Genomic DNA, 14895 nt, shown 5'->3' on the forward strand with positions numbered 1-14895 from the left:
AGCCCATGCTCCGCGACAAGAGAAGCCACTGCAATGAGAAGCCCACACACCGCAACGTAGAGTAGCCCCCGCTCGCCCCAGTTAGAGAAAGCCCGCACACAGCAACGAAGACCCAACGCAGCCAAACATAATTAAAAAAAAAAAAAAATTTATGTGGGACATACAACCTGTAGTTATTTGTAGGTACAACTAATTATATTTCTTGGCACATAGTAGGCTCTCAGTATTTATCAAAATAATTAATGTTTAATGCTTAGTATATTTTTTTTACTGAGAACTGGTCATTAACAGTTTGGTTATTAAATAGTGTTTTGTCTGATCTTTGATTTCTTAAAATTTCTTTAAGAAGTGTACTTCATTTGTAGGGCAGTTAGGGCAGTGTTTAGCACCGAATGGTCATGCGATACATGGAAGTTATACATCCCTTTTTTTTTTTCTTAAAGCTCCTTAGTCCATTTCATTAGGAACCTACAAAATAGAATTTTTCAATGATTGTTTATTATCTTTCCTTTTTTATGTGGAAATGGGGAAATGGCATTTTTTTGAATTATGTATATTCAAATGATGGTGTTTTAATTCACACTGAACAACAACAACAAAATCTTGATAAAACAAGAAATGGGAGAAATAAAAACTTATTTCTGAACCAAATGTGTACTTACACAATAGTGAATCACTGGGAAATGTAGTCATGGAGTAGGTAAGCTCCATGTGAAGAAAACTGCACATAGGAACTCAAAAGCGTTATAGCACATACTTTTTGTTTTTTAAATAGATAGGCCTCAAAGTTTTTTTTTATAGCACATCTTTTTAAAATAAATTCTCACTTTTTTTTTGTTTTGGCTGCATTGGACCTTCATTGCTGCACGCGGGCTTTCTCTCGTTGTGGCGAGCGGGGGCTACTCTTGGTTGTGGTGTGCAAGGCTTCTCATTGCGGTGGTTCTCTTGTCATGGAGCATGGGCTCTAGCCTCGCGGGCTTCAGTAGTTGTGGCACATGGGCCCTAGAGTGTGTGGGCTTCAGTAGTTGTGGCTCGTGGGCTCAGTAGTTGTGGTGCATGGGCTTAGCTGCTCCATGGCATGTGGGATCTTCCCAGACTAGAGATCAAACCCATGCCCCCTGCATTGGCAGGTGGATTCTTAACCACTGCGTCACCAGGGAAGCACCAGGACTATTTTCTTAGGGAAGTACGTTTATTGGCAGTTGATAATTCATCTTTTCTGAACTGCCTTTTTATATCTTTTACCTGCTTTTCTCCTGCTGTCTTATTGTTTTGCAAGAATTCTCCATATGTTAGGTTATTTTCTAGTCTGTCACATATTCTAAATTCCTTTTTCCAGTTTGCAGGTTGCTTTTTAGTTTTCTTTGGAGGTTTTATTTTTAGAGGTTTAAGATTTTTAACTTTTTACATGTCTTAATCTATATTTTGCTTTTATGGTTGTTCTTTTTTTTTTTTTTTTTTTTTGCTGTACGCGGGCCTCTCACTGCTGTGGCCTCTCCCGTTGCGGAGCACAGGCTCCGGACACACAGGCTCCGCGGCCATGGCTCGCGGGCCCAGCCGCTCCGCGGCATGTGGGATCTTCCAGGATAGGGGCACGAACCCGTGTCCCCTGCATCGGCAGGCGGACTCTCAACCACTGCGCCACCAGGGAAGCCCTATGGTTGTTCTTAAACCATACTTTCTGTACTAGAAAATTGTAAAGGCAATATTATGTATTTACTCATTTATATTTTTCCTAGGCCATTTATAATTTTTTATTTTTATTTTTATCGTTTTATTTTTTTAAAATATATTTATTTTATTTACTTATCTTTGGCTGTGTTGGGTCTTTGTCGCTGTGCGTGGGCTTCTAGTTGTGGCGAGCGGGGGCTTCTGTTCCTTGCAGTGCGCGGGCTTCTCATTGTGGTGGCTTCTCTTGTTGCGGAGCACGGGCTCTAGGCTTATAGGCTTCAGTAGTTGTAGCTCACAGGCTCAGTAGTTGTGGCTCGCAGGCTCAGTAGTTGTGGCTCGTGGGCTCTAGAGCACAGGCTCAGTAGTTGTGGTGCACGTGCTTAGTTACTCCACGGCATGCGGGATCTTTCCGGACCAGGGCTTGAACCCATGTCCCCTGCATTGGCAGGTGAATTCTTAACCGCTGCACCACCAGGGAAGCCCATAATTTCTTTTTAAATGTTTTTATGTAGAGTTTATTTTAGCATTTGGTTGGTATGATATATGGATCTAGCCTTTTCCAGATTGTCAGTCAGTTTGCAGGTAACATCTGAGTCATCTTCTTTCTCTGCAGAGAATGCAATCATTATCATTTTCTAAGTTCTTTCTGACTTTGCTCTATGGACTTTTTCTGTTCTTGTGACATTCTGTACTATTTTTATGATTGAACTTTTTTTTTTAACGTCTTTATTGGAGTGTAATTGCTTTACAGTGGTGTGTTAGTTTCTGCTTTATAACAAAGTGAATCAGCTATACATATACATACATCCCCATATCCCCTCCCTCTTGCGTGTCCCTCCCACCCTCCCTATCCCACCCCTCTAGGTGGTCACAAAGCACAGAGCTGATCTCCCTGTGCTGTTTCCCACTAGCTATCTATTTTACATTTGGTAGTGTATATATGTCTATGCCACTCTCTCACTTCATCCCAGCTTACCCTTCCCCTTCCCCTTCCCCGTGTCCTCAAGTCCATTCTCTGGGTCTGCGTCTTTGTTCCTGTCCTGCCCCCACGTTCTTCAGAACTATTTGTTTTTTTAGATTCCATATATATGTGTTAACATATGGTATTTGTTTCTCTCTTTCTGACTTCACTCTGTATGACAGACTCTAGGTCCATTCACCTCACTACAAATAACTCAAATTCGTTTCTTTTTATGGCTGAGTAATATTCCATTGTATGTATGTGCCACATCTTCTTTATCCATTCATCTGTCGATGGACACTTAGGTTGCTTCCATGCCCTGGCTATTGTAAACAGTGCTGCAGTGAACATTGTGCTACATGACTGTTTTTGAATTATGGTTTTCTTAGGGTATATGCCCAGTAGCGGGATTCCTGGGTCGTATGGTAGTTCTATTTTTGTTTTTTTAAGGAAATTCCATACTGTTCTCCATAGTGGCTGTATCAATTTACATTCCCACCAACACTGCAAGAGGGTTCCCTTTTCTCCACACTCTCTTCAGCGTTTCCTGTTTGTAGATTTCTTGATGATCGCCATTCTGACTGGTGTGAGGTGTTACCTCATTGTAGTTTTGATTTGCCTTTCTCTAATGATTAGTAATGTTGAGCATCCTTTCATGTGTTTGTTGGCACTCTGTATATCTTCTTTGGAGAAATGTATATTTAGGTCTTCTGCCCATTTTTGGATTGCGTTGTTTGTTTTTTTGATATTGAGCTGCATGAGCTGCTTGTAAATTTTGGAGATTAATCCTTTGTCAGTTGCTTCATTTGCAAATATTTTCTGCCATTCTGAGGGTTGTCTCTTCATCTTGTTTATGTTTTTCTTTGCTGTGCAAAAGCTTTTAAATTTCATTAGGTCCCATTTGTTTATTTTTGTTTTTATTTCCATTTCTCTCAGGGGTGGGTCAAAAAGGATCTTGCTGTGATTTATGTCGTAGAGTGTTCTGCCTATGTTTTCCTCTAAGAGTTTTATAGTGTCTAGCCTTACATTTAGGTCTTTAATCCATTCTGAGTTTATTTTTGTGTATGGTGTTAGGGAGTGTTCTAATTTTCATTCTTTTACATGTAGCTGTCCAGTTTTCCCAGCACCACTTATTGAAGAGGCTGTCTTTTCTCCATTGTATATTCTTGCCTCCTTTATCAAAAATAAGGTGACCATATGTGCGTGGGTTTATCTCTGGGCTTTCTATCCTGTTCCATTGACCTATATTTCTGTTTTTGTGCCAGTACCATACTGTCTTGATTACTGTAGCTTTTTAGTATAGTCTGAAGTCAGGGAGCCTGATTCCTCCAGCTCCATTGTTCTTTCTCAAGATTGCTTTGGCTATTCAGGGTCTTTTGTGTTTCCATACAAATTGTGAAATTTTTTGTTCTAGTTCTGTGAAAAATGCCAAAGGCGATTTGATAGGAATTGCATTGAATCTGTAGATTGCTTTGGGTAGTATAGTCATTTTCATAATGTTGATCCTTCCAATCCAAGAACATGGTAGATCTCTCCATCTATTTGTATCATCTTTAATTTCTTTCATCAGTGTCTTATAGTTTTCTGCATATAGGTCTTTTGTCTCCTTAGGTAGGTTTATTCCTAGGTATTTTATTCTTTTTGTTGCAGTGGTAAATGGGAGTGTTTCCTTAATTTCTCTTTCAGATTTTTCATCATTAGTGTATAGGGATGCAAGAGATTTCTGTGCATTAAATTTTGTATCTTTCTACTTTACCAAATTCGTTGTTTAAGCTCTGGTAGTTTTCTGGTAACATCTTTAGGAGTCTCTATGTATAGTATCCTGTCATCTGCCAATAATGACAGCTTTACTTCTTTTCCGATTTGGATTCCTTTTATTTCTATTTCTTCTCTGATTGCTGTGGCTAAAACTTCCAAAGCTATGTTGAATAATAGTGGGGAGAGTGGGCAACCTTGTCTTGTTCCTGATCTTAGAGGAAATGGTTTCAGTTTTTCACCATTGAGAATGATGTTGGCTGTGGGTTTGTCATATATGGCCTTTATTATGTTGAGGTAAGTTGATTGAATTTTTATAATATATAATCAGCTATGTAGGTCAAAAAAGAAGGTGGTCATTAAATACATTGTGTTGTGCTTCAAGGTGTTAGGGAATTAGTAAGGAATTGGTTTTGAACTGTACCTTAGTCAATAGCTGTGTAGCCATGTGTGCTTTCTGGCCTTGTATTTGGGAAATAATATTTCTGTTCTGAATTATCTAATTGCATTTACTTAAGTATTTTAGACATTTCAGGGCTCAGCACCTGAACCTTTGACTCTCCACCAAGTACATTTCTTTTATTTGATTCTTTGTAAACTCCTGATTTATGTTTGTGTTGCACTTTATGAATTTGTTTTAAAGACATAGCTAAAATGAATAGGTTTTATTTCTTTTGGTCATTTGGAATAGGACAGACTTCTGGGTGAAATAACTGAGTCTGGCTAGGAGATGTTTTACATTGATGTTGAAATCTATGGTCTTTACTATGTACATGTGGCTGAAGTTGTTTTTTGACCAAGAACATTTATTATTTCATATCTTCTGTTGGCTGTACATGTGTAAAATTCATGCATTTTAAAGTGCCTGTTTTGGGAATTCCCTGGTGATTCACTGGTTAGGACTCTGTGCTTCCACTGCAGGAGGTATAGGTTCTATCCCTGGTCAGGAAACTAAGATCCCACAAGATGCGTGGCACCAAAAAAAAAAAAAAAAGTGTGCCTGTCTCTTCTGTTTTAATACATCTTGTTAAACAGTATTTTTAAAAAATGAAGTTTAACTTCTTTGGGAATATTTGTGTCTTCATTAAGTTCCATATGCAGAGGTCCCCAACCTTTTGGCACCAGGGACCAGTTTCACGGAAGGCAGTTTTTCCACGGGGCAGGGGGAGATGGTTCAGGCGGTCATGCAAGCGATGTGGAGCAGCAGGTGAAGCTTCGGTCACTCGCCCGCTGCTCACCTCCTGCTCTGTGGCCCGCTAACGGTCCTCGGCCTGGGGGTTGGGGACCCCTGCCATATAGGATCCGTACTTTAATTAGTCTTTGCACATTATGATCATTCTGCTCAGAAAAGTCTGTCATTTTGATTTGGTACAACAGAAATCTCAAGATGAGTGTTTTCTTTCCAGAAGTCAGGTGATTTATGTGTAAAGTCCCTGAGAATTTTGCATTCTGCGTTTTATTCTTTTCAGGTGATCTGATGGTGGTTCTAGAAACAGCAGGAGAACTCCCCGTCACGTGCATCAGAAACCTTATGGGAGTACCTGGTGGTCCAGTGGTTAGGACTCGGTGATTCCACTGCTGGGGCCCGGGCTTGGTCACTGGTTGGGGAACTAAGATTTCACAAGCTGCGTGTTGGCCAAAGAAACAAAAAAAGAATATCAGAAGTTTTAGGGTTTTTTTCTCCTGAATAGTTTGTACGTTGGAAAAGCTTATATGGTCTAGAAACAGGGGTCATTGTTTTGCTAAGGGAGGAAGAAAATATTAATAGATTGCACAGAAATGCTAACTAAGGATGTGTCCGGGCAATGAAACTGAGAAGAAATCTCCTGAGGCAGGGGACCGTTCCTGTAAAAATTCTCCTCCCTAATAAAATAGTCCCAGGAAGAAAGAATCCTTCCCTTCCAGCATTTCCAGGGTATGATGGCAAGAGCTGCAAAAACCATCCAGCAACGTAAAAACTAAGAGTCTGAGGGGAAAAAGCCAAAATGTCAAGGCTGCCCAAGCAGAGAGACACGCTCTTTAATGACACCATTAGATCACTGCATCGATTCCATCTACAGACTTGTAAGACACCATTACATATCTTTATTATTACTTAAGCCACTGCTTTGCAGCAAATGAAGTATTCAGCAAGCCTATTTTCATGTGCTGCGCAATCTTACAAATCATAAAAGCATGTCCACCAATCTGAATGTCTGTAACAAAGTCACCCACCAACCATCTCAGTAAAGTGAGGCTTGCCTGGAAAATGCTCTTAATGCTGACTTCACTGTTGGCTAAGCAAGCAATCACTGCTCTGGGAAGCTAAAACTGGTTAACTTTTTTGAATTAAAATACATTGAAATGCTTTTAAATGAAGGATCTTCATGCCAGCACTAGAACATTTCTCTGCCTAGGTCCTTTTGTATATACTGTTAAGCTCCTTTTTCCTCTTATTTATGTAGGACTATTCTGCCATTGACTACTAAACTTGCACTATTTATTTATTTATTTATTAAAAAATTTAAAAAAATTATATTTTGGCTGCGCCATGACTGAGTTGCGACATGTGGGATCTTTAGTTGGGGCATGTGGACTCTTAGTCGTGGCATGCATGTGGTATCTAATTCCCCAACCAGGGATTGAACCTGGGCCCCCTGCCTTGGGAGCATGGAGTCTTAACCACTGGACCAGCAGGGAAGTCCCTAAACTTGCACTTTTTAAATAAAGAAGAACGTCTGTCTCATCAGAAGCTGGGGGGAATTTCTTAAGCAAGGAAGACACCAATTTTTTTTTTTTTTTTTATAAACGGCAGTGCTTTCTGTCACTTCTTATGTTTCATTGTTATACTGTACTTTTCATTGTTACAGGAATTATGACATGGTAGTTTACTTACACGTTTTCCGTTGCAGGAATTCTAGGTGTAGCTTAAAATAATTTGAGGGAAAGCTAAAGATTAGACAGGTACATATTAAAGATATTAAATATTCATTCTAGATCCTGATTAGATTATAGCATCCCAAACTTTACAGAAAAAGCTACTTTCCCCCATAACGTTCCAATTATTTATTTTTTTTTTGGAATTTTATTTTTTTTATACAGCAGGTTCTTATTAGCCATCCATTTTATACACATCAGTGTATACATGTCAATCCCAATTGCCCAGTTCATCCCGCCACCCCCACCCCCTGCCGCTTTCGCCCCTTGGTGTCCATATGTTTGTTCTCTACTTCTGTGTGTCACCTTCTGCCCTGCAAACCAGTTCATCTGTACCACTTTTCTAGGTTCCACACATATGTGTTAATGTACGATACTGATTTTTCTCTTTCTGACTTCACTCTGTATGACAGTCTCTGGATTCATCCGTGTCTCTACAAATGACCCAGTTTCGTTCCTTTTTATGGCTGAGTAATATTCCATTGTATATATGTACCACATCTTCTTTGTCTGTCGATGGACATTTAGGTTGCTTCCATGACCTGGCTATTGTAAATAGTGCTGCAGTGAACATTGGGGTGCATGTGTCTTTTTTTTTTGTGGTACGTGGGCCTCTCACTGTTGTGGCCTCTCCCGTTGTGGAGCACAGGCTCCGGACGCGCCGGCTCAGCGGCCGTGTCTCACGGGCCTAGCCGCTCTGCGGCATGTGGGATCTTCCCAGACTGGGGCACGAACCCGTGTCCCCTGCATCGGCATGCGGACTCTCAACCACTGTGCCACCAGGGAAGCCCGAAGCTTTCTTTTAATTTAATGATCAGTTTTATTGCTTTTTCAGTACTGGCGATCTTTTATTTCATGTTTGTAAAGTCCTCCTTCCATATCATGTAAGAGATGAAATATCTAGCAGTGAGAAGCAATCTGTTTAAAATTTTCTATCCATACCTTTTTTATCTGGAGAATTTCTTTTTATCCATATCTTTTACAGTTGATCTTTAAAAACAAGTCTCCAGGGCTTCCCTGGTAGTGCAGTGGTTGAGAGTCCGCCTGCCGATGCAGGGGACACGGGTTCGTGCCCCGGTCCGGGAGGATCCCACATGCCACGGAGCGGCTAGGCCCGTGAGCCATGGCCACTGAGCCTGCGCATCCGGAGCCTGTGCTCCGCAACGGGAGAGGCCCGCGTACCGCAAAAAACCCCACAAGTCTCCATTTTCAGATAGAGTTGGTTGTGTAACCTCAAAACTTAAAGTCAGTTATATAATTAAAAGTTCTCTATCCACCTGAATAGTGGAAATCTGAAAGAAAACTATTAGAATGATTTTCCACCTTACAGAAGTCATGTTGCCATTGTCCAAAGTCATTTTCTCTTAAATATTTAATCCTTTTAGTTATGTTGTTTAGGTCAGTCAGTAGAGTTACTTTAGTTGGGTTTTTGTTTTCAGATTTGCATTACTGACAAGTTCTTAGATCTGTGATTTTCTTGATCCCGTTGGAATTAACTTCTAGTTCCTCCTATCTTCCTCTCTACTCTTATGATGAGCTAATTATTTACACCAGTTTTTGGACTTTTACGTACTGACACTTTTGAAGCACAGAGTGCCAATTAATATTAAACACTTTTTTTTTTTTTTTTTTTGCGATACGCGGGCCTCTCACTGTTGTGGCCTCTCCCGTTGCGGAGCACAGGCTCCGGACGCGCAGGCTCAGCGGCCATGGCTCACGGATCCAGCCGCTCCACGGCATGTGGGATCTTCCCGGGCCGGGGCACGAACCCGCATCCCCCGCATCGGCAGGCGGACGCTCAACCACTACGCCACCAGGGAAGCCCTATTAAACACTTTTTTGAGGTCTATCTGAGCTTTGATATATCTTTTGAGTTTTGTCTTGGAATATCTGTCATGGTGGGAAACATAAGTCAGGTTGGAAAGTTGAAGATGTCACCAGGGCTTACGAACAAAAACTTTATATTGAATCCAGTTCTATTTTACATTTGAATTCATGATTCAGAACCAAAAGTAAGATCTAGAACTCGGTTTCAAATTTTCTTTGTAGCAGTGTTTCTCAGGGAGTTTGAAAATGTGTGGGGCATTGTTGGTGTCAGAATGGCGTGGGGAATATTGTTGGCATTAATGGAAGGGAGCCAGAGATACTGTGTGTCCTGAATGTGGGGACAGTCCTATGCAGTGATGTTTTGTCAGAACTTCCGCAATGCTGGTAGCATCACGATTGAGAAACCCTAGAGCTGAAGCATTAAAGTTTATGCCAGGTACATTCATATCAGGTAACATTAGGTGTATTCATGAGTTAAACTTACACAGTATCCCTTGTATTCGTTTTTTTTTTTTGATGGCAGGTTCTTGAGTCTTTTTATTTATTTGTTTGTTTGTTTTGGTTGTGCTGGGCCTTAGTTGTGGCAGGCGGGCTCCTTAGTTGTGGCTTGCAGGCTTCCTAGTTGCGGCTTGCTGGCTCCTTAGTTGAGGCTCACTGGCTCCTTAGTTGCATCACGTGGGGTCCTTAGTTGTGGCATGTGAACTCTTAGTTGCAGCATGCATGTGGGATCTAGTTCCCTGACCAGGGATCGAACCCAGGCCCCCTGCATTGGGAGCGTGTGATCTTAACCACTGTGCCACCAGGGAAGTTCCAATCTTTTGTATTCTTTTTTTTTAAAAATTATTTTTGGCTGTGTTGGGTCTTCCTTGCTGCGTGCAGGCTTTCTCTAGTTGTGGCAAGTGGGGGCTACTCTTCGTTGCAGTGCACGGGCTCTAGGCACGCGGGCTTCAGTAGTTGTGGCTCGTGGGCTCTAGAGCACAGGCTCAGTAGTTGTGGTGCACGGGCTTAGTTGCTCCGTGGCATGTGGGATCCTCCCGGACCAGGGCTCCAACCCATGTCTCCTGCACTGGCAGGCGGATTCTTAACCACTGTGCTACCAGGGAAGTCCCTTTGGTATTCTTTTATTTTTTTTTTTGAGGTATAATTGACATAATAAACTGAACATAAAGTGTTCAGGTTGATAAATTTAGATGTGTTACGTGTACCGTGATGCAACACCTCAGTGAAGATAGTGAACATACCTATTACGCCCAAAAGTTTCCTCTTCTTTATAATTCTTCCTGCTTATCTACCAGCCCCCAGTTACTTGTGACCTGCTTTCTGTAACTATATATTAATTTGCCTTTTCTGGAGTTTTATATAAATGAAATCATATAGCATGTGCTCTTTTTTCTGGTTTCTTTCAGCATAATTATTTTGAGATTGATCCACGTCGTTGTGTGTTATTAAATTTTTTTATTGCTGAATAGTATTCCTTTGTACAGACATACAGTAATGTGTGTAGGCATTCACCTGTTAATGGACATTTGGATTGTGTTCACTTTGGGGCTGTTAAAAAGAAAGCTGTTCAAGAATATTCACATACAAACCTTTATGTGGATGTGTGCTTTCACTTTTCTTGGGTAAACACCTAGGAGTATTATAGCTAGATAATATGGTAATGTATGTGTTACTATTAAAAATGCTACCCCATTGTTTTCCACAGTGATTGTTCTGTTTTACATTTCCACCAGCAGTTTCTCTACATTCTTACTGACCTTGGTCTGGTCAGTCTTTAATTTTAGCTATTCTAGTAGGTGTGTAGTGATATCTTATTATGATTTTAATTTGTGTTTCATCAGTTACTCGTGATGTTGAGCATCTTTTCATGTGTCTGGTTGCCATCTGTATGTCTTCTTTGGTGAAGTGTCTAGTCAAATCATTCTTAAAAATTAGGTGTTTTAAAATAGTGTTGATAGTTCTTTATATATTCTGGATACAAGTCCTTTATCAGATGTATCCTTTGCCAGTATTTCCTTTCAGTCTGTGGTTGTCTTTTCATTCCCTTAACAATACCTTTTGAAAAAACAGAAGTTGTTAGCTTTGCTGAAGTACACTTTATCGATTTGTTCTTTTGTGGATTATGCTTTTGGTGTCATTTTAGAAATCTTTGTGTAACATCAGGTCATAAAGAGTTTCTCCTATGTTTTGTTTTATAAATTTTATGGTTTTAGATGATACATTTAAGTCTATGATCTGTCTTGAGATAATTTTTATTTATTGTGTGATGTATAGATTAAAGTTAATACTATAATTATTTTTTGGCAAATGGGTATTCACTTGTTCTGGCACCATTTGTTGAAAAGATTATCTCTTTTTTGTACCTTTGCCAAAAATCAGTTGTTCTTATATAACAAGTCCTGAAATCAGGTATTGTTAGCCCTCAACTTTGTTCTTTTTCAAAGCTGCTTTGACTTTTCTAAGTCATTTGCATATACATTTTAGAATAAAATTGTCAATTTCTACAAAAAAAGCCTACTGGGATTTTGATTGGGATGGCTTTGAATCTATAGATTAATTTACTGCTTATTTCGTTCTTTAATTTCTCTCAGCAGTGTTCTGTAGTTTTCCTTGTACATGTTTTTCCCGTGTTTTATCAGACTTATCCCTACGTATTCACTATGTTTTGAAACCCTTGTAAAACAGGTTGTTTTTGAAACTTGCTCTCCCATCAGGTCTTGTCCAATAAGCACGTGGCTCCTGATCATCTGTTGCAAATCTGCCAGCGCATCGGTCCCATGTTGGATAAAGAAATTCCCCCCAGTATTTCAAGAGTCACGTCTTTACTTGGTGCAGGAAGGCAGTCTTTGCTACGTACAGCAAAAGGTACCTTAATTTGAAGAAGTGTTCTGCTTTGTATTATTAGCTTAATAATTATTATAATTGTGAAGTAATGTAAGCATTGTGGAAGAAAGGTGATATGTAACTAAAAACCATGCTGTGGACTATAAGCTTCTCTGCATTTAGCCTAGACGTTGAATCTTATTACATCAGTGTTTAATGGGTCCTTCTGCATTTAAAAAAAATGATAAAGGTATAGATGTTAAGCTTAAAAGCTTGAATTTATTCTGAGATGTGTTTGAGGTTTTATCAATGTGAGTTCTTATTTTTCCATTTTGTAGCTCACTTATAACTTCATTGAATGTAATTGTATGTGTCTAATAAACTCTTCAAATGCTAGAAGTATTTCATTTGATATTTAGATTCTGAAGCCCTTTTATAAGGGGAAATGATTTTCTAAATTCGGTAGCAGTTTGAAAATGAGCACCAAAAATGTACAAATGCATGGTTCTTTTTCACCAGTTTAATTTTTTTGCGAAATTATGTGGTAGCAAAATGTTTGGAATTGCTGTTCTTTTTCTGTTAGCTTGGTATAAATTACTTAGACTCAGTATATGTATGTGATATGATCTTTGTATACAACGTGGCTTGACTGCTAATGGGCAAGAATGTTGGCTCTTCTGATCCTGAGTCTACGACAAGTTCCTCCCTCATGATTATTTTTAAGATCTGTTGCTGATGTGATGCTCCCTCTTAGATGCTCCACCAGTATAAAGTTTAACTGAGAAAGAACAACCCTTCCTCTTGGTTCCAATGCCAGACTGGTTTGTCAGCTTTAGTTGTTTCTCAGTGCTCTGTGGTCATGCCACGCTGTGGCTTGAATCAGGAAACTGTTCATATTCTTCCTTTTTCTGTGTCCCTATTCACCTTGTAATTATTCTGTTTTAGGTTGTTACATAGTAGTTGCCTGGGTAGCCTGTTTTCCTGTTTTCTTTACTTGTGTCAAGCTCTATGTCGTTTTGTGATGAGCACTGCTTTAGAACTGGCAGACCTTAGAAGAAACTTCAGCAAGCTGTCCTAGGGTAGGGACCATATTTCTCTGTTTTGTACTAGTGACACAAGAGGTTGCCTTGTAACTGCTCTTGGATAATGATAGTGGTGATGAATTCATTCATGTAACACATGATATGCCTGTTAGTTTGGGGCACCCGAGGCTCAGTAGAGGGTTTATATGATGCCTTTCTTACCTTCCTCTTGCAGTTGTGAAGAAGCACATTTCTAGCACAGCATAATCTGTGTTCTGCTGCTATCTCCTATAGAGGGGGTAGACAGTTTTTCTTAGTATATTTGCTAAGAGGGGTAGGACTTGAGAATTAGTGTTCAGACTCAAAGGTCCTACATATGCTCTTTTGTAAAGGATTATGTATGATCCTAAAACAAGAGGAAAGCCATTTAATTTTGTCAGTACTTTCTAAGGAGATTAAAATCATGGTAATATTGGCCATCATTAGTTTTAAAACTCAGTAACATTTCAGTAAGTTAATTAAGTCAGGATTTTCATATAAACCAAAAAAATTAAATTTTCCTTACAGAAATTTCTGGTTTTGGAAAGTTGGATCAGTTGTGATTAAGACCTTTATCATGAATAATTGTATGGTATAATTCTGCAATGAAAAATAAAAACCTGTTTGGCATTGAGTGGGACTTGGAGTTGAAAGATCTGGTTTTATGGTCCATCTTGACTAATCATTTGCAGTGGATCTCTTTAAAGGTCCTGGAACCTTTGAGCCTCAGTTACCTCACTTGTAAATTGGCAATGATACCTACCTCACAGGGTTGTTGTGAGGATTCAATGAGATAATGTATGTGGAAAGCACTTTGTAAATTGTAAAGTGCTACACAAATGTTAGTTGTTGTTGTTGTATCTGAGATGTCTTAAATTTTTTTTTTTCCTTCAGAAATAGTCTAATAAACCTCTAGGGCTTTTCTGTTAAAGTATATTAGTTGGTAAACCTTTGAATAAACAGTTTATTACAATATACGTAAGTATTCTATAAAATCTTTCTTGGGGTTAACTTTCAAGATTTTATGTGTATCTAAAATTCATTTTAAAGACTGCAGGCACACAGTTTGGAAGGGCTCTGCCTTTGCTGCTCTTCATAGAGGAAGACCTCCTGAAATGCCGGTGAATTATGGTTCCCCACCAAATCTTGGTAAGTGAGGTTGACTTTTCAGAGGCCCAAAACCATTTTTTAATTTCTTGACCATCTTTGTAACTGCTATATTAAAACTTAAAAGGTAGTACTGGTAATGTTGTTTCAGATTTATGGTTTTCCTAAAATTATTACTAAAAGTAATAAAAGTCAATGAAAACAATCTTATTTTAATAAGAAGTCTGTACTAGTGCTTATAGTAGAAGAGAATTGGGAAGAAACTTCGTCTTTAGGATTTCTTGAACATTGATTTTTGTGACCCTCTAGAAATTGTTTTGGAGGTTTTCTTAGCTTTTTACATATTGGCTCCCCCTTAACCACTTTCATTGTTTTTATTTCCTAGTGGAGATACATCGAGGAAAACAACTCACAGGGTGTTCCACTTTTAGCACAGCATTTCCAGGAACTATGTATCAGCATATAAAAATGCACAGAAGGATTCTCGGACATCTATCTGCTGTTTACTGTGTAGCATTTGATAGGACAGGACATAGAATCTTTACAGTGAGTTAACATTTTAAACTCAATTTGGTATCATCTGGAGCACTTTAGTGTGCCTCAGAATTATCTAGAAAATCTTATAAAACATGTAGATCCTATCTTTCCTCTTTGTCAGGAATTTTGACTCAGTAGGTCTGGTGTGGGGCCCATGAATTTACATTTTTATTCAATATCTCAAGTGATTCAGATGCAGATAATCAGGCCTTGTGTGTTTTTTGTGATACAGTGATT

At 39.2% G+C, this 14895-nt stretch overlaps 1 protein-coding gene across 1 annotated transcript in view; it reads left to right on the forward strand.

The window, feature by feature from the left end:
- Positions 1-14895, forward strand: part of BRWD1 (bromodomain and WD repeat domain containing 1) — a 117010-nt gene that overhangs the window by 12779 nt on the left and 89336 nt on the right. Inside the window, exons 5-7 of the mRNA XM_081234920.1 lie at positions 11845-11995; positions 14065-14163; positions 14507-14667. Coding sequence (XP_081091046.1) covers positions 11845-11995; positions 14065-14163; positions 14507-14667 — 411 coding nt within the window. The remainder of the gene's footprint in view (positions 1-11844; positions 11996-14064; positions 14164-14506; positions 14668-14895) is intronic.

This window comes from Mesoplodon bidens, assembly GCF_964165515.1.
Source record: "Mesoplodon bidens genome assembly, chromosome: 5".
In the NCBI taxonomy this organism is placed as follows: domain Eukaryota; kingdom Metazoa; phylum Chordata; class Mammalia; order Artiodactyla; family Ziphiidae; genus Mesoplodon; species Mesoplodon bidens.